The 21,011-nt window shown below is 38.4% G+C and overlaps 1 protein-coding gene across 1 annotated transcript in view; it reads left to right on the top strand.

Annotated features, from left to right (window-relative positions):
* Positions 1 to 19,377, top strand: part of fndc5b (fibronectin type III domain containing 5b) — a 22,031-nt gene extending 2,654 nt beyond the window's left edge. The window contains exons 2-6 of the mRNA XM_027133735.2: positions 8,101 to 8,216; positions 10,155 to 10,353; positions 12,315 to 12,401; positions 15,081 to 15,258; positions 16,134 to 19,377. Of these exons, the coding sequence (XP_026989536.1) occupies positions 8,101 to 8,216; positions 10,155 to 10,353; positions 12,315 to 12,401; positions 15,081 to 15,220 (542 nt within the window). The 3' untranslated portion in view covers positions 15,221 to 15,258; positions 16,134 to 19,377. The remainder of the gene's footprint in view (positions 1 to 8,100; positions 8,217 to 10,154; positions 10,354 to 12,314; positions 12,402 to 15,080; positions 15,259 to 16,133) is intronic.
* The last annotated feature ends 1,634 nt before the right edge of the window (positions 19,378 to 21,011 follow it).

Raw genomic sequence — 21,011 nt, 5'->3', positions numbered from 1 at the left:
GGTGCACTAGTGTTCCTCAGTGACTCCGAGCTTGTGTTACTGTAAGTTTGGCATTTCACATGTGTTCTGCTTGGGTTCCTCAGGGTTCTCTGGTTTACTTGCACCTCCCAAGTGAACCAGCTAGAATAAATTGCCCCTAGCTGTGAACGTCTGTACTTAAGCCGGCATCGTAGTCTTCCCAGTATTCATGAGTGATCCCAACCAGGATAAAGCCCACTAATGAAGATTTGGCAGTGACTCATATATTAGGAATTTCCATCTTTCCAAGGCCATAACCAAGGACACAAAAATGGCCCAGATATCATCAACCCTTTAAACCTCCAGTTTGTAATAAGTAAATGCAGTCAAACTGATTGGAAATGTGTATGCAGTTGTGCGAGTGATGGAATTTCATCTAGATCTGTAGACAAGCTCCTTGGGTATTAAGGGGTTAAACTCCAGAATGTCTTTGCTGACAGAGTCATCATGACGGACTTGAAGAGAAAGTGACGCATTTGGCTGAGATTTTAAATTCGGCAATCAGAGGCTTAATCCGCTCAACCAGTCAGTCGTGCAGCAGACGCTCACAATATATACGGCACAATGTGAGGGGGAAAAAGAGATCAGAAATGTACTGAAAAGTGTTAAGAAATCCATGTTAAGCACTTTTTTTCTGATATTATGTCAGGCACAGGAGCATGACAATATCAGTGAAATTACTTACTTGTCATTACCGACACCATTCTTCTGTAATAATGTTTGTAGACACTTTACACAGTGCCGAGGCAGACGCTGAAATATTTAATAGCACAGTGCAGGACCATGTGATGAAACCGAGTCATTATATCCCTTCAGTTGTTATTGATATTCTGTGTAGAACAATAAACATGAATTTCTCTTTATTTTGCTGGTTGCATCATTTTCATGCTGTAGGTATTATTTCACGTAATAACGCACAGTACTGAAATGTACTGAAATGCTTTGGTTTTTCTTACAAATGTTCGGGTATATACGTAAAAGAAACTGATATAAAGTTTTAAAAGTATTTCAATGTAAAATAAAATAAGATACAAAAATCAAATGATCGAAAAATAAATGCAATTTTTTGTACAGTAAAAAGGGAGGAAATGCAAAGTAAAAGAAAAGACAAAAGATGTGGGGGGAAAAGAAGAATATATTCTCACACAGAGGATTAGGTTACACAGGGACTTGCTGGTTGCTTGATATAAAGATATAAAATAACATGAAATTGCTTTGTTACATAGAGTCTGTGATGAGTTTATACTTGCTATAATAAGAGAATGTTCCCTAACACAAGGTATGTCAAACTTTAATTAATATTGCTGTGGATTAAGTGAAATAAAACAATTAGAGACATGAATAATCAGCTTCATTATCACAATCAGGATGCATCACACCACCTCATCATCGATCATTCTCCCATAACAGCACATCTTCTCTATCATATTTCTTCTTTCATTAATAATAAATTTTATACTTGTAGATACAGAAGCCCTGATTTACTAATATGCTAAGATGAACTCAACTGCATGTGCGTTCTTGTAACTTGCTTGTCGCTGCATGTTTTGCTTGGGCTTTACACTTGTGTGACTGATGCCATGCAAAGCAGGAGAGAAGGAAAGAAGATTTATCTGTAGTCTGGATCTTAGTGATGCTCCAAAAAAGTGCCACACGTATGTGATTAGGTATCAAGAAAAAAACGCTTCCATAACTTCACCAGGTTTAGGCTAGTGATTATTGGCTCCCAAGATGGCTTCTCATTATATCGAGAGACTAAGATGATGTTTATATATATATATATATATATATATATATATATATATATATATATATATATATATATATATATATATATATACACACACATATATTATTTATATTTATATATAAATAATAATATAAATAATAATATATATATTATTTATTTAAAAAATTTTTTTTTTTTATTTCATCTTGTAAAGGCAAAAAACTTCTTTGTATGGATTTAATATCTGCCCTTTAGTGGTATTGATTTGCTCAGCCAACTGACATTTAGGCTGCAGTAAGTCACGCTGCAGGAACTAAACTAATATCTTTGCATAGACACCATGCTGTGTATTGCACTTATGTGCAGCACTAGCCAAATATTCACTGGATATTTTGTGCTCATTTAAAAGACGCATTTCTCTGTTGATCCGGTTTTTACACACACAAACCTTCAGTAAATCATTGCTTCGGTGTACATGCTGTATAAATAAAGCTAGCAAATGGTGTTTTTCCTTGTAGAATCAAGGGAACCTTTAAAAAAATTGAAGGCATATAATTGGACATAATTAACACCTACACTGAAACGGCAATTAAATATACACAATGTACATTTTTTCAAGATAAAACAAACACACTAAAGCACACATCATGTACCCTTGATGGTCCCACCCCAGCAACAAGACAAATACCTTGTTTTTCCCAAAAGTAACGGCTCTGGATTACTTATCAGAAGGTTGGCGGTTCAAGCCCCAGCACATCCAAGCTGCCAGTAGTGGGCCCTTGGGTAAGGCCCTTAACCCTCTATGCTCCAGGTTCTCTGGATCATAGATGACCCTGTGCTCTGATCTCAAATTCCTAACAAACTGGAACATGCAAAGTAAACGATTTTACTGCACTGTAATGTAGATATGACAAAATTAAGACTGATTCTCCTTCTTCTAAAAATACTAACATTTCCTTCTGAGAGTGACTCGGGTTATTCTCAGCATGTCATACGCTCAGCAAAACCTTTTGCGCAAGTTATCTCCTAAAATTGTCAAAGTTGGATATGTGCCTATTGTGAGCACCCTCTCTCTCCACAGTAGCTGAGATAAATCCGGGCAGATACGGACACTTTGAAAAGGTCCATAATTACTTTTCACTTTTAGAGACTATTCGGTTCGGTCACGTTCGCTGTGTGAGTAATTGATGTCAGAAAATTCCTCAAGAAACTTTTGTCTGTGAAGAAAATTCCCTTTCACTGCGCAATTTTTATGACCCTGACCTTTATTATTACTCTGTAATACGTAATGGCTGACTTTTTGCGGCTTAACTGGCGGCAATTACTAGCGGATTTCATGCACGTATTCACATAAATTATACGTACAGATACAAGTTATACATTGTGTGTGTAAAACAGATGATATTACAGAGTGAATGTCTTCATTGATACACTCACTTACTGCATCTAAACTTCCATGTTTAACATTGACCCAGTTGCAGCACTGTAAAAGCTAATGACAGTGAGGTTGATATCATTGGCTGGAATTGGGATATAGATACATAATTACTGCTCCAGCTGCATATCCACTAATCAGACATGTCTGATCCCTCTTACTTCACTCTTTTGTGGTTGATTGTTCAAAAAAGCGAAAAAGAGTGTGTCCGCAATCAGATTCTAACCCACAAACAATGCAACATTGTGCAGTTATGAATGTCTACACTGACATGCTACACCTGTACTGTATGTTTCGAAGAAAACTGACACGTTACTAGGAATTAGCACAAAGATCTCGACGTATTGTGTGTTGTTGTAGGTTTCGGGATAAAAATATACTTCCTTTAGGTGGCCCAGGCTAGAGATAGATGTTGAGAGGATGCATATTTACGAGACCTGGCTTGGCCAAGGGCTCAGGAGGAAGTCGATCTGTGCCAGGATCCTGAGCTTTCAGTCCTGGCAGAATAAATCACTGCAGCAGGCTCAGATGGCGAAGTGGTGACCTGGCTATGTATCATCACCCAATCTCACACACACACACACACACACACACACACACACAGCCACTGAGAAACTGGTGAAAGAAAGCAGAAGGAGATGAAACTGTGTGAAACTGTGATTGAAAGGTTTAATGTGCTGTAGAACTGAACGTGTGTGACTCCAAAGGTAAACATGGACAATACACACCCTTTAGAAGTCCTATCAGGTCACTAAATGAGTGCAGAAATGATATTAGTGTCATTTTGTTGTTAGTTTTCACAGCATTTTAATAACCGACTTATGAAGGCGCTGATGCTTTTATCTGATGTTGATGCATGGTAATATTTCGAGTCTAGATGTGGTTTTCGGCAGCGGCGCAGTCGTCTAAATTCGAGCACAATGTACAAACTCCCCAGCATCTGTGTGACCTAAAAACCAGCACTACACACACATTAATCAGCGATGTATTATATTTATCTATTTTTATATATTTCCACTGTAACCGTAACCCAGAGAAGAAAAATCTGTTCTCACATACAAGCAAATTACAGACAGCTTGAACGAGAGATAGCGTTATGAGCAAATGGCAAACAGAAAAAAAAGCTATTTTCTAGTAAACAACTCAAGAGAAAACTTATTAGAAATCAGTAATGTGAAGATAATTGTGTATCCAAGCAACCATGACAAATAAAGAACATGATGGATTGAAGCTATTTATACAACAGAGCTTCCGAATTCTTGCTTCTGATTGGTCAGAGGGTGACCGAATGATCTTTAATAGCACAGCTCTGAGCCGTCAAACACGCTTGTTCTTATTCTTTATCGTCTCATATCACTTCCACTGTATCCAGTATCTCCATCTTGTTATTATGATTATGATTATTATCATTTTTCAAAGAAGCCTCCCGTGTCATCGCAAGTAAAACATAACCTCAATATATACTTCACAGGAAAGACTTCATAAGTCATTAAGTAGTGTTTTATAGCTTTCTAGTTACTCGGTGTAACCGTGAGACGAAGACAAGTGGCGATCTAATCGCAGTTAAACATTTAATAGGCAGGACACCAGGCAGGACACCAGGCAGGACACCAGGCAGGACACCAGGCAGGACACCAGGCAGGACACCAGGCAGGACACCAGGCAGGACACCAGGCAGGACACCAGGCAGGACACCAGGCAGGACACCAGGCAGGACACCAGGCAGGACACCAGGCAGGACACCAGGCAGGCAGGACACCCATACAATAACAACTCACACTAGGGAAGTGAACAAACAGAGTAGATATAGCAAACAGGAACCAATCACAAAGCGGAGACAATCAGAGACTAAAACAACACACCTGAGGGAAAGATTGAGTACAATTAGTGTCCATGGTAACCAATGAGTGGGCGGAGCAAACAACAACAACAGGGCAAGACAGCAGACAAAAACAGGGCAAAAACACAGACAGACTCATTACACTCAGCAGCACTAAAAGCTCTGTTTTATTCATTTGAAGAGCAGGTTAAAAAAAGAGAGACCGGTATGGTTTTTATGCAGAAAGCACAACATTATAAATATACAGACATCACAATAAATGGATAAAGAGTACGATATGTTGTGATTTGTGGTAAAAAGGAGCTCTTTGCACAAAGGTCCGCATCACACCACCGTGTCAGTGATTATTTAAATTCACCGTCGTTCCATCAGCGCGTTATTCCTCACATAAACGTTGTGTTTATTAGTGCCTCGCTTCTGTCCATCCACTACAATAACTGCTACTTCCAAGTGAATTCATTTAAAAAGGAACAACATGACCACTTTGTTTTTAATACTAATTTATGGTAATTGACTCATTTAATACATTTTAATTTGAAGTATTCAAGACTAAGAAACGTTTAGTATCCACATTGAGAAACCTATAGGAAATGTGTGGGGTTACGAGAAAATATATGTTTTTTTTTTTTTTTTAATTTAAACATATTTAATGGCTTTCAAGTAAGATAAGAACTAGTGTTTACAACCTCCTGGTCACTTATTCATACCACAGAGCTGGAACCACATTTTGGAAGCAAGATATAGACAAGACAACAAGCTCTTACCAACAAAGAAAATGATCATAAGCAATAATGATGCCTGGATTGAGAAGATGGATTACGAGGAAAGGTTCTCGGTAAACCAGGAGTCACTCAAAATGTTCAAAACATATTAGTTTTGAGAACAGACCATCAGTGTTTGCTTCAGCACGGCGTGTTCACAGGGAATACGACACCCATTATTAGCCGACGAAACACGTTCGACCGATTAAACGCACTCGGACGTTATTCACGTCTTACGGGAATAACAAATGACACTGCATAGGAAATGTCACTCAGCAATTTAGTTTATATAAACTTTATCACTGTGTCATTAACTTTGATTGCCAGTCAATATTCTCTTTGGTAGAAATGGCTCTGTTTCACATACAGGGAAGACTTTATTTCTGGTAAATCACTGTCGTAATGACGAAGGATTCGCTGCATTGCACGGTTTTAGGTTTCACAGTGAATTGTTGAAATCGTAGAAAGAAATTCGCTGAACAAATTTAGAGAGCTGTACCCTCGTTTGTCCTGAAGAGCTAATACAAGACACAAAGCAGGCAACATCCCAGAGTGAAAGGTCAAGAGTTGCAGCTGTATAGATTGGGATTAATTGTCATCTGCACAGCTTCTGTCCTCGGACTGTAACTCTCGCATGGATCCTTTAACAAGCAGTGGTGGCTCAAGCGGTTAAGGCTCTGGTGTGTTAATCAGAGGATAGGGGTTCCCAGCACTGCCAAGCTGCCACTGTTGGGCTCCTGAACAAGGCCCTTAACCCTCCCTGCTCCAGAGGTGCTGTATCATGGCTGACCCTGTGCTCTGACACTAACCTCCAAAGCTGGGATATACAGTATAAAGAAAGGATTTCACTGTGTTGTAATGAATATGTGACAAAATAAAGCCTTCTATTCTATTCTAACTAATATACAAGTGCAATACACTTAAGTACAATATTCTTAAACTGCACAGTAACATAGTAACTGTTCTACAAGAGGAATGGATCAAAATCCCTGTGGCCGCCATACAGGACTTCTGGATATCTGTCGACTCAGGATGAACTCATGCTGTACTGGTGGCAAAAAAGGAGTAGGACCTCCACCAGAGTAGGAGTTCATCCTGAGCTGAGACAGATATCCAGAAGTCCTGCACAGCAACCACAGGGATTTTGATCCGTTCCTCTTGTAGTACAGTGGCAAGGTCACTACGTGATGCTGGTGGAGAAAAATGTTTCTCCTCTAAAACACCCTCAAAGTGGCTTAATAATATACAGATCTGGTGAGTGTGCAGGCCATTGGATATGTTCAAATTCATTTTTTGTGTTCATCAAACCACTTCATCACCAATCTAGTCAGTAGTCCTGAACCTGAACCTAGACCAGTTCGAACCCGAGTGATGAGTAGCGGATGAGGTTGAGGATGCACAAGAGCCAGAACTCAAAACTGACACTGGTGGCATTTCTACACCTGGGTTTGTTTGTTTTTTTGTAATGTTTCCGATGTTTCCAGCAATTTTAGATTTAAACATTTCTATTTAATGGACTATTGACTTTTGCATGGAGAAAATATATTTGTGCAACTTGCATTTGGCAAACAAACAATTCTGATTCCGTTACAGAAATAGCATGTGCCTTCCCCACAGCATGATATCATCAAGTCTAAATTTTGGCAAAAACAACAGTGTGTGTGTGTGTGTGTGTGTGTGTGTGTGTGTGTGTGTGTGTGTGTGTGTGTGTGTGTGTGTGTGTGTGTGTCACTTAATGCATAATTTGGAAGACACGTCTTTTAGCTGACCTTTTTTGTTGTCTGTATTTTAATGGATGTGAATTCGGGATGCTTTTATAAATAATGCAATGCCGACTATCTGGGCTCCGAGAACTTTAGAGATAACTAGGTGTTAACTGAGCTGATTTATTCATCACTGCATTATTATGCAGCCAAATGACACGCACAGTCATAACAATGCAAATTCTTCTCACTGCATGATGCTTATTTTATGCATAAAAGATAAAATTTACTGCCACAGAAAAGATGGCTGCATGCTTTTTATTTGTAGGCTATTTAACACTCTAAGGCACATTCAGATACCAATCTAAGAGCTCCCACATGAGTAAATAAAAGCGGAGTGTAATGGAACTATCGATTGAGCGTGACCTCAGACCAGGTTGAGCAGTGGAGTGTTTCCACAATCTGAAGCACACACCATCTTATTTGCTGTTAGAAATGAGTGTCTGTGATATTTCCAGCTTTAACTTGTTGACATTTTTCTGTGTGTATAAGTTAAAGCTGTGGAAAAGAGTGACTCTTTCAACACCTGACTGTATCTACTTTGGTGTCTTTAGACAGCCTATCCGCCCCACTGAATGTAACCATCAAGACCTTAGAGGGCAATGCGGCTGTGGTCACATGGGACATCCTAGAGGGAGATCCGGTCATCGGCTTTGCCATCACACAGCAGGTACTGATGTATGAAATGAGTATTGTAGTTAATTCATTTTTGTCCATGTGGATATTTAAGTATGTAGCTTAGACCCAGTATGGACAGCATATACATTTTAGACATTGTGTAGAAAACGTTAGCAGATGTGCTGTGTGTGTGTGTGTGTGTGTGTGTGTGTGTGTGTGTGTGTGTGTGTGTGTGTGTGTGTGTGTGTGTGTGTGTGTGTGTGTGTGTGTGTGTGTGTGTGTGTGTGTGTGTGTGTGTGTGAGAGAGAGAGAGAGAGAGAGAGAGAGAGAGAGAGAGAGAGAGCAGTCAGGGGAGATGTGCTGGTACTCTGTGTGCTCCAGTAATGAAAAGCAGAATCACCATCTGTTAAAGCGCAAAGCCATTACAGCTTGTCACCAAATTCCCAGACCAAATGCTATGCCTGAGTTTCAATACCAAGCCAACAATGGCCTCTTCTAATTCCTTTCATTCCAGTATACAACTGCCACAAGTGCACTTTCCTTATGAAGTAGCAAAGTTTTCCCTTTTTTGCTGAGTACTAACAACAAAGTCATCAACTTGTGACCTTGACGAAATGTATGCGGGATATAAAAGTCCTTTCTATGTCACACACGTCCTCTCGCTCATTCTTGTTTTGGTTAAAGAAGTGGATTCAATACGTATAGAGTACGAGTATAAGGCTCTAACCCTGTTTTTATGGTTAAATTCCAGTCCAATTTTAAAATGAATGGATTATTTATTAACGAATCATTACAAATCTTGTTTAATACTTTTCCAGAATCTTCACCTGGACTTGTTTTGACTGCACATGACATATAATCCCACTTCAATCCCACTTTGCAAGGAACTGCAATACTGATTACTAATGACTAGCTTTGCTTTTGAAAACTCTGTTCCACAATTCAATTCAATTCAATTCAATTTATTTGTATAGCGCTTTTAACAATTTCCCATTGTCTCAAAGCAGCTTTACATACATGTAACATGTAAGTATGGAAACAGAAGAGAGATAAAAAAAAAAAGAAAGAAATAAATATATCATAATAATAATAATAAGAAGAAAAAATAAGAATAAAAATAATTAAGTATATATATATATATATATATATGCCATTAAAGTTTAAAATTAATTTTAAAAATATTAACTTTATTTAAAATACTATATATTTATCCTTATCCCTAATGAACGAGTCGGAGGCGACGGCGGCAAGGAAAAACTCCCTGAGATGATGTGAGGAAGAAACCTTGAGAGGAACCAGGCACAGAAGGGAACCCATCCTCATTTGGGTGACACTTTACAGTAAATAGTGTAAATATAAATAATGTCCTTTCTACAATAGTGCAGCCGAGAGCTCCTGAGGAACTAACGGGTCATCGTAAATTTTGAGTTCAGCACAGACCTGATTGCTGATAAAGACCAGACCATACAGCTGACTAACACAACATTGGTTCAAAAGAAGGCATGACAGTTTCCACACTACACTAAGTTCCTGTTTTCCATTTTATGGCCACTGTTTGTAATAGGCTATACACATTCAAGAAGATCGGGATTCAAGCCCCGGTATTGCTGAGCTGCTACTGTTGGGCCCTTGAGCAAGGATTCTTCTTCAAATATATAACATATATATTCATGAAATTCCTCCATGCATGGTAATAGGCCATGTCTAAATATTCCAATGAAATACATAACCTTTTACTGTACCATCTTAAGATAACATCTGACTTATGGGGACTTATGGGGACTTATTGGGGGTGGGGGGGGGGGGTGGGGGGACTGGTGCCACATGTCAGGAGACCTGATGGGGACCTGGTGTGAATAAATATATGGGAAATACAACAATTTAAATTATTCTTTGGTACTGAAATATAGTTTTTCTCACACTCTTGTAACATGTTTTTTTGGCAGTACCAGGACTCTCAAATGTCTTTCTTCCTGTCTGTATATTTTAGAAGAAGGACGTGCGCATGATGCGTTTCATCCAGGAAGTGAACACTACCACTCGCTCATGTGCATTATGGGATTTGGAGGCTGATACAGAGTACATTGTCCATGTGCAGTCTATCAGCATGAGTGGCACAAGTCCTCCTAGTGACCCTGTCCTTTTCCGCACACCAAAAGAGTCTGAAAAAATGGCCTCCAAAAGTCCTGGTAAGTTGAAAATTCAATCCAGTGTTATTATTTTATTATCAGTGTTATTAGATCCTTTTTACTGGCAAAGACAAAGTGGACTCTTTGGACTAAAAAAACTAGTACAATATTGTGTTTAAGGATTAAGAGTAATGGGGTATTTTTCAGGGTCTCCCACATTGATGCAGTATATTCACAGTACCATATCCATATTATTGGTGTATGTCACAAACATGCTATAGAAATCCGGATAAGTAAATTATCCCAAAAATTCACACTTATATACAATTTTGCTTAAATATACCACGTAAAAGTATATAATTAATGCTCTTTCTTATAGACTTATAGTCTGAAGTTGAAAATATTCAAGTATACTCTACTTCATTACTCTCTATAGTTGCCAGACGTAGGATATTGACCGCGTGCATTAAAAACTGAGGCTGGGGTCAGCATACGATGAAAAGCGAGCTAGAAAATGGTTTGCAGCCAGATCATTAACATCGATTCATGCATAAACGCAGCAGGGTGGCTTTTATACTGCTACTCTAAGAATACACTCAAATTCAAAGTGAAAATGTCAGCATTTATTGTAGGATGACCTGCCCTAGCTACACATCCCATAATATTGTCTAGGTTTATGTTTTAAAATACATTTAGTGACCCAGATATTCAGTAAACCTGCGGCAACCGTTTTATTATTCATCACTTCCGATATTTCAGGTAGAGCTCCGATACGGTTCACGTCGTCCTGGAGAATGATGTAAACGATGCCCCAATTACAGTGAAGAAAAAAAAAATGAAGATATCTTTCCAACAGCTTTTCACCACAAAATGCCAGAGAATGTGCAATGTTTTGTTTGACTCCCACATCCATTTCTGAGAATGACCCCGTGTTGTTTTCTCAAAACCTTTTACAATGAGTCATATAAAATGGTTTAGACTTCAGGAGAAGTCCAAGAATATTTTTTTTCTGTAGGCAGCGTAATAGATGAACAAGTGACATGTTGATTGCGCCTTTCAAAATTAATTACAACGTTTACTGTGTACATAAGCAGCTGTGTTGTGTTGATCATAATGAGTTAAGTCGTTAGCATTTGCATATTCTGTAGAGGATGGAAACAGTTTTAAAGTTGCAGAAAACTGATGTTTTTTTTTTGACTGAAGCAGAAATGCACATACAGACATTGTAGCTAACGGAGATCGTTTATGGCTAGTTTACACACTTTTAATGCAACATATCAACGGTGACAGTCACGCGTTTATTAAAAACACAGTTCCATGATCAGCCATTAGCACTTGAGTTTCTCTCCAGTTAATCGAGCAAGTAGTCTTCCGCTTCACTTCATTTCAAATAGCTGGAGGGTGGCTAATGAGCACAGACAGTTAATCTTTTCACCATACGCCTCCTGTTTCAAGGTGAAGTGGCTTCATGTTGCTTTTTTGTTCTGGACTTATGACATGCATCTGCATTGACAGGCAGACAGAGAAAACAAAAAAGCACAGCTTCAGAAGCATGAAAAAAAAAACAACAATAACTTTTCAGCTTTGAGCAAAAAGAGATGAGGTCCTTTTGTTAAGGCTGTTCTGTCAATCCAGCTGGACTGTCCTCCAGGGCTCATCAGAGGCTAACACAAATAGGGAATTCACAAATGCTCCTAATTACCACCAGGCACTTTACATCTGCTGCCAAGAAGGATGGTCTCCTGATATATAAGACAGGACCGGAAGGAGAGAAACATCTCTTGAAAGAAACCTTCCATTTCCAGTGGCTGATCACAGCTCATGATCAAAGCCCTCAGCAACTCATTAGTCTTCTCATTAGTAAACACACCACTTCACATCTGGATGATTAAATTACATACTTTTTCCTTTTAAAACATACTGTACATTCTTAGGTAATGTTTAAAACTGAGAAATATTATGTGTCATGTTTGCTGAAATACAGTCTAACCGTGTTCCATTGTGTTTGTTTATCTTGTCAGATGATGTGACAATGAAGGAGGTTGGTCAGGCACAGTTGAGGGCCGGAGAGCTAATCATCATAGTAGTGGTCCTGATCATGTGGGCAGGTAACACATTTACACCAAAAGTTTTAAGTTTTAATCAACAACATTCTTCTTTCTCCAGTAGTAGTAGCAGTTGTCATCTCAATGCAGTCACCTTTCTCAACTCTTAGCAGTCAGAGACCCTCTGAAGCAAGCAAGTATATTTTTAAATATTTATAACAAGTGTTATAATTCTACAGGAGGTCGCATATACGTAAATACTCAGATTGTCAAATAATAAATAAATAAAAGCTTTCTCACACACTGGCATTGACAAGTAATGTATTGTATGTGGATGTGATAAAGTCGCAGTTGCAGAAGGATGCATTTAATGCATTTAATGACAATGAAGGTGTGTAGTAGCAGCAAGTGAATTATTTATAGCAGTAGTAGCGGTAGTTGCTAGGTGCAAAGGTATTTGTGGATTCCTAAATTGCTTTCAAAATTAAAAATTTATCCAGTATATAATTTTTTCCCCCACATTTTACAACTTAACACAGATGCCATTCCGTTCCAAACTATACGGGTCTCAATTCTGTCAGGACCACTTTGTCAAATGAGAATTTATTAGACAATATGCATACAGTTAGTGTTGGCTGTATGGTTCTGTTCTGGGCAGGAATCCACGTGCCTGTCCGTGCGCATGCATGGACAGAGCGGGGAGGGCAGCAACTAGAAAATAGAATAGACCCGCCATATAACAGAACCATTAATCATGCATAGAGTTGGGTTTTGTTTTTGTTTTTTTGGAAAATAATAAATGAATAAATGGATAAATAAATAATTAAATAATTAGAGAGAGAGAGAGGGAGAGAGAGAGAAATATATGTGGAGATTTAAGACATAAACTGGTACAACTGGTACAATGAAAACAGGTTCCGTCATGGTGGAGTCGGGGTTGGAGGAGGGAATTTAAAGGGTCGGGTTATATGGATGTTGTAACCGGATCGGTGCGCGTCGTGGACAGCTGATTAACAGCTGGTGCACGCTTGACAACGTGGCCTGCCAGAACTAACGCGATGCTTGATATACACTAAATAAATTCACTAGATAAACCAAATCTAAATTTGAGTCATTGGTAGTCACTATTAGACTAGCATTGCATTAGACATTAACTTTGAATCGTAATTTCTATCCAACAGCCCCAGGACATTTTGTTTGTAAAACCGTTTGGGAGGAAAACTGGCCAATGTGGCAACACTCAGGATGTGAATCATGAGATTTTTTAGATATACATCTTAAGAGCTGTGCCATTCAATTCCTAAATTGTTCTCGCAATATTGCCCTTTGCATTGCTGAGTTCTCATGATGATGCCAATGATAGATTGGCCCACTAACCCAAATGTAATGTTGTGTAAGAGAGAGACAGAGCGAAAGATAGAAAGATACACAGAAAGAGAGAGAGAAAGGTGGTGGTGGGGGGTGGTTCTAAGTTTCTTTGGTCTAATTGGGCCACAGGGGTTTTCCATTCTCTGTGTAGTCCATGTTAGACAGGGAGAAAAAAGAACCGGATCAGTGTTTCCCAGGCACTGAAAGGGAATAAGCCCCTGTTGTTCAGTGTGTTAGTGTGTTTTCCGTGTTGTACCACCTGACTCAACTCTGACTAATTAACAAGCCCTTCATTAGATTGAAATGAACATGTTAACACAGAGAAAACATGAAACAGTCCAGAATAAATGTTCACTACTGAAGTTTGTGGAACAGCTAAGAACAACAAAAGCCGGCTTCACACTTTCAGAGCTCATTTATAATTGGTTAGTAACATTTGCCCAAATGTACAGAGATCCATCTTCAGCTTTTCTATTATCTTTTTTTCTCCTCCTGACATCCCCCATCCATCACTATCCCTGAGTTTCTCTCTCCACTTCAACCTTTTTTCAAGCCCAGCTTTCCAATAACACTCTCTAGCCATTTCCTCTTGAGAAAACTCCCAAACGCAATTGTAATTAGCTTGGATGAAGCTTGCTAGGTGTGTTAGATGAAGAATGAAGGATGAAGACTTCAGGAGCAGAAATGACCCAGAAGTCATTGAAGGCTTATGCTATTTTTTGTAATTTAATGATACAATCTATGCATTTGGTATACAGTAGGTTTAGTTTGTTAAGTTTGGTTAATTTTAGCTAGTTAGCACATTATGGTCTTGTACACATAGTCAAAGTGCTGCATGTAAATTACCCAAAATGATGTTACTGTATGTGCCAAAGTCTATAACTAATCTGCTAGCAGAAAAACACATCATGCTAGTTTTAAAGATCAGCGTCTATAGATACCATCAAGCTCAACATTAGTCAACAGAAACATGAGATGTGTAGCCTACATAGTAACGATAGCAACAATGGACAAATATTTGAAACAGCATAATTTATGAAGCTTGTGTTAAACGTACAATGATATTTTGAACGTACAGTGACAAATACTTTGACTTTCTTTGGTTCAAAACAGTGACCGAGGAGGAAAATTCAACTCAAGGTGTAATCAAACAAGGTCATGAAATCAGCCAAGCTAAAAAAATAATCTTTGGGGTCTGTTAAATTTACCTCCTGATGAAAAGGCCCCCAGTATTGAAAAGGTTAATCACCCTTTCCATAGACAAAAGTAGACATGATCAGGTCTCATTAGCCATGTTTGATGAGTCCCCGTTTGAAGTCAGTGACATCACGACTGGATTTGGGACTGCCTTTAATCTGAACTGTCTCTTTACAGGTGTAATAGCTCTCTTCTGCCGTCAGTACGACATCATTAAAGACAACGAGCCCAACAACAACAAGGACAAAGCCAAGAACTCGTCGGAGTGCAGCACCCCCGAGCACCCTACAGGTGGTCTACTGCGCAGCAAGGTCTAACCAACCACAGGCAATAACAGGCTTTAGCCTCAGGACATGTAAGTCTATTTATACTTGTATGATATATTCCATGTACTTTATTCCAATATATTCAACATTTCACCACATGTTTAAAGCCACATGTTTTTTTTATAATTGTATATAGAGTTAAACCTAATAAATTTACCAATGAGTTTCTGAGAGATTTTGTAATGCTATTGTAAGGCCACTTTGAGTTAGGTTTGAGGAGACTAGATCAATCAAAATCAGCCATTTTTTTATATATACTATCCGCTTGCTGTCTACATGAATATAGCAGAATTTTCTTTAGAATTGTAACATGATGGTTTACGCACAAATTTGATGCTGTTATGCCACCGAAGGTCTAAGAATATGAGACTGAGACCAGATCTAAGGACAGGGAAAAAGGTCAGGCCATTAGCAAACATTGTTACAATTGGTATCCAAAAATACCAAGACTAGGTACAGAAGTATGGGCAAAATAAAGCACAAAAATAAATAAAGCACCAACAGTTAACGAAGGCATGGTACAGTTTGTCCGGAAACAGGTTACTAAATTGTAGATAATGTGTATGTTTGGAGTGAGTCTGCAAAGTCTAGGTGCCTGTAATCAGAAATCTGGTCACTTCGCTGATGGTTCAGAGACAGAAACAGTTCCTGATGTAGGTTGCTTTGGTGATTTGGAGCGTTTGCCATAGGCATGCATTTGGAATGTGACATAAGCTCTTTTTCTGATATACAGTACATCCTAAACACTGAGTGAACAGAGTACAGGTCCCATGTAGTCATTCTATATTTAATATCAGATCTTTATTATCAATTTATTTGCAGTCCTGATTTAAATTCTGCCTGCAGTGCTCTGACATACACCGTTTATTTTTTGGCTTCTTATTGTTGATGTGTTCTCCCACAGAGCTGAGACATACCGGAAAGCCATCAAATGACATTATTGTGAAACACGAGTGCCCATCTTCATTTGAAAAGACTTTTTAATACCACAAATACGGACCCCTTGGTGCTTGTCTACGAAGTACACAAAGACTATGATACACTCTAGTACATTTGACGAGTCCACTTGAGCACATCTGAAGAATGAAGCCAAGACCTGAGAATTGAAAAGTGCATGACCGGGCGTTCCCTCGGGTCTGGCTCCAAACAGAGACGTTCCCTAAGCTCTGAGAAGAGAGAACTAGAAATCCCAGGACACTCTGCCTCCAGCGCCGCCTCGCACAGATAAGCAAAATGTGTCATCGCCTTTGAGGGAAGACGATAATAAACCGGAATCGTGCTATGAATGAAGGGGAACAATTTTTTTCCCCCCAAAGCTTTCTCTTCTTATCAGTGCTGAAACAGGATCATATGAGGAAGGGGATAAATTGAAGCTATTTCACGTATCTCTGTCTTTTTCTCTGCATATTCTCTATTTTATTTTTTTCAATCTTTTTTTTTTTTTTGCCTCTTTTCGTCATGCATTTCCTTTTCTTCCAACTCATTTTTCCTCGCTTGAGGTTTCTTTTCCACCCTGAAAAGGAGTCACCGCTGTAAACGTGATAATGTGTATTGGTGCAGTGTGATCTCTCTCCATAAGCACTCTCTCGCTCTCAGGGCATTCGAGTTAAAATCCAGAGGATGAATAATACAGTGGCTCACGCTGAACCTCATCCATCACACCATCCACATCAATCCCATTGCGATATACAGTATAGACGATATATGCGTATATTATATTAATGCAGTGATGGAGAATATATTTAATCACTCGTGCGCCTTGAGTAACTCAAACAGCTTGCCGTCGATGATGAGTATATAAACGTAGAGTATTTATTAAGTTGCTTTGCTTCTCATTACCTGGTAACGCTCATGTTTTATGAGTACTGCTATAATTATGCTTCTGCTGTGACGTATGGCTCCATTAGAGATTCCGGTGCCTTTCCTCCCGAAGCGTTTTCTTACCAGTGTCCCATCTCCTTCAAGACCTTCGACGCCCTCTTGTCTCATTCTTGTGTAATAAATTTATGGTTTGACAGCTTAAGTGAAGTATGCGAGATGAGGGAGCGGTTTGACAGCATGTTATTGGAGTGTCAGGACAGATGGACTTGTCACTTACAGCACAGTCGCTGACGCGGACTTCGTCCTCCAGGGACAAACTCAACAAGTCGTCGGTTTACAGGAAGCAATAAGAACATGCTTAATGCAGGTCAGAGGTCTAGAAAGAATTGATTTGTACCACGACAGGGCGTGCAAATATGAGGAATGTGTCGGACATGTGCGGAGGCAGTACAGTTTTGCTATAATAATGCTTGATATCTGTTGACACACAATATCATTTATAGGAAATCATTTATTTAACACTTAGATCCAAGAGTTAGTTTGTATGCTCTAGACTAAGCACCAAACTATTACTTCAAACTTTTTTGTAATATGTGTTACTTATAAATTCATGTTGTTACTGGGACTATAATTATTAGGGATGCCACTCCGTCGATAGCGTTTTTCAAACCATGTTTCAATGCGTTTTCTGTTTGTTTGTTTGTTTGTTTCATATTTTATTCTGCTCTGGTTATGTTTCCTGTATACAGTATATGGCAGCCATGAAAAGCTTGCGAACATATCAACATACACTTTCACCACTAAGCTTGTACTTTATTACTGTACGTTAGCAAGCTGATTTTAAATGATGTGCATTAGCTAGCCATGTTAGTTACTTTGGTGTTGTACTTTTTTTTAGTTACGATGGTGTTGGATTGCAGAGCAGAGTGGGTTTTGTTCTACTTTGGAAAAGTGTTTCAATACAGCTGTAAACACAATAGGTTTCGTTCTTCAGAATCGTTCGTTGTCGATAACTCATAACGGGTTCGGTGTTGCTATTTTTACTCACCTTGCGTTATCCAGAGACGTTTTCTCTCACATGGCTAGCGTTTACTACGTACTCCTCTCTCTGGTTTCTGGTGTTAAAGGAATATGTTGTGATATTTTCACAGAGCACGGTATACGATCTGCTTTGACTTTAGTTTAGTCTTTTCATTTGAGCAATGATGTATTCTCACATCACATATTATCATGTTCTATCGGATGTTGGTATTAGAGTGATTTACGAGAAGAAATAATTCATGGTGTGCCAGTATCGGGTAGCATCCCTAATCATTATAATTACTACAACCTGGCTGCATGTCGTGCATATTAGCAATAATAATATTGCTACATTCTGTGGTTGTGTTCTTTGCTGTGATATTTAAACCCCCAGTGTTGAATCCTGGGTGAAGACTTTACTTTTTACTTTGTATTAATCAATACAACAGCACATGATAAACCACTTGGTGACATGTTTAAGGGCTTGTTTATGTATTTATTACATATATCAGCCATCAGATATATTGTTATCTCAATTTCCAATTATTGAGATTAAAGTTTGAGATTCCGTTTAAGAAGCAGTATATCATGCGGCTCTTCTCGGCAACGATTTGTATTCAGCTGCGTCACTGATTGATGGCAGTGTTAATCAAGTGGGTTGAAGAGTACTTGAAGGAGTCTCACTGCATTGAAACATCCCCCACCCACACACACACACACACACACACACACACCCCTCACCTCCCGTCCAGACATACAACCGTTACATTGTCATAGTGGCAGCCAAACGGAGTCATCTGTTCCTTCATTTGTCATGCCACCCCAACTGCCAGCAGAAAAAACTCTGTACTTCTCCTCTAATAACTGCTAATTAACCTTGGCCGGTGGGGAGAAAGCAGGAGGGCCGCCGGGTGAAAAATGCCCGCTATCAATATCGTGTCTGGGCAGCTTACATAAGGCAGAGAGGATTATGTTTTCCCTTCTACAGATCATCGTTTTTTCTACCGCTAAGTTTCTGCTCTAACGGATACAACGTGAGACAGTAAATGAGAACGAGAATGTGTACCTAAGCATTGTTCTGCTGCGTTGACCAGAGCTTGTCCCACACATGACCCACAAAATAATGAGAGAAAATAATCAAACCCTCCTCTCACCATCAGTATAGGCTTTGTTAAAGACATTTACACTTACTAGTCGTTTAAAACTCTGTGAATGTAAAATGGCAGACTCTTAGTAACTCTTTCATAAACTCTCAAGTAGGACAGCTTAAAAGATTCTGAAATCAGCTACATTCCTGCTTTAACCCAGTCAATAATAGAAAAGCTTCCTATGAAGGTCATATCTACAATTAACTATGAACATATTCATATCATGTAATGTACTAGAACAGCATTATACACATCGGTTTTAGGTATCTATATAAGCATTAGGAATTGTTAGCATGAGGCTAACTTTAGGCTGACATTACAATTTCTGGAAAAAAAAAAGGTTTCGTGGCTTTGTGTAAAAATAGATTTTTTTTTTTTTTACACAGTTACCGCTTATAAGAAATTATAATTAGGCTATGATGTCATTTGTCAGTCAATAATCTACACTTAAAATTTAAATTCAATACGATAATAATCTATAATGTACTATGCAAGCCAGAGCTGGGGTTTACTTGGATTTGGTGCTCTAATGTGTTATAAACGCTGCTTATAATGCATTTGAATTCATTTTTAAATAATTACAGATATTGCTATGAGCGCCTTTTCATAGTCATAGAATTATAACAATGATTATAGTATGATTAACATGATAACATTATGAAGATATTTGTAGGTTATTGTACACATGGCTTTCATAGAAGGAGCCAGTAAATGAACCTTTAAGATTTATATACAGTATACAGTAAGATTCAACACACGTTTTTACATCTCCAGGGTCCCAGGTTCGATCCTGCCTTTGTGTAGTTTCACTCGTGTCCGGTTCCTGTGGGTTCTCCAGTTGTAGTCCCAAACCATGCAGGAATAAAAATAAGTACGACCCTAAACGAGATAAGTCAGTTCCTTAAGATAAACAAATAAATGAAGTTGATTGTAATGATGAAAACATCAACTGTGATAAAATTATGCGGTGAGAAAGGAACAGCATAAATTCTCTGTAAATATTTTCACGCTCTTGTCATTTTCAGCTTTTCTTACAAGCACAGAGCACTTGTTGCCTCCTTTTTCTCCCGAGACTGTGAAGGCCAGGTTATCCTATATAATCTTTATATTAAAAACTGGCCTAGAAACATAATCTAAGCATTATACTTCTCTTGGCTTATGGTTCAGTTAATCATATTACTCAGTAACTGTTATTCAGTATTCTTTAACTCGTTTTAATTAAAATATGTCATTATGTGAATGAGGGGTCTGAAGTCTGACGGATTCTGGGAGTTTTTTTTTTTTTTTCATGAGTATTTAGATTAAGACGTTGATGAAATACATTTTAGATCGTGCGTGCTTAAACGTTTGATCGGTACTGCATATTTCATTTCTTCTTTACAAGCCAGACTCTCTGACTGTACCATATTTCACCACATTCCCTATACCCAAACACAAGAAGCCTTTGTTTTTCATTTAGGCTGATGGAATGAAAATGAACCATAATGAAATGTCAGTAAAAAGTAAGTAAATTCAACCTTTAAATGTTCTTATTCTTGTGGCAGATAATTCTTCTTTATACAAATAAGCACTTAGAAATGATATAAAATGTTTCGGTTAGCTGTCAGTAAGACCAGACCAGTTTCAAGGTTAAAACGAATAAAATGTCTATAATATCTAAGCGTTTATTATTAAACACTTAATAATAAGGTGTGCTGTTGGATTCTCGATTCTGATTGGTCAGAAAGTTGATTGATTCATTTCTGAATCGATTTCTGAATCATTTCCGGGCTACACGGGTTTATACGGTGTTA

The sequence above is a fragment of the Tachysurus fulvidraco genome, chromosome 7 (assembly GCF_022655615.1).
Source record: "Tachysurus fulvidraco isolate hzauxx_2018 chromosome 7, HZAU_PFXX_2.0, whole genome shotgun sequence".
Classification (NCBI taxonomy): Eukaryota; Metazoa; Chordata; class Actinopteri; order Siluriformes; family Bagridae; genus Tachysurus; species Tachysurus fulvidraco.
This window is presented reverse-complemented; position numbering and strand designations above follow the sequence as displayed.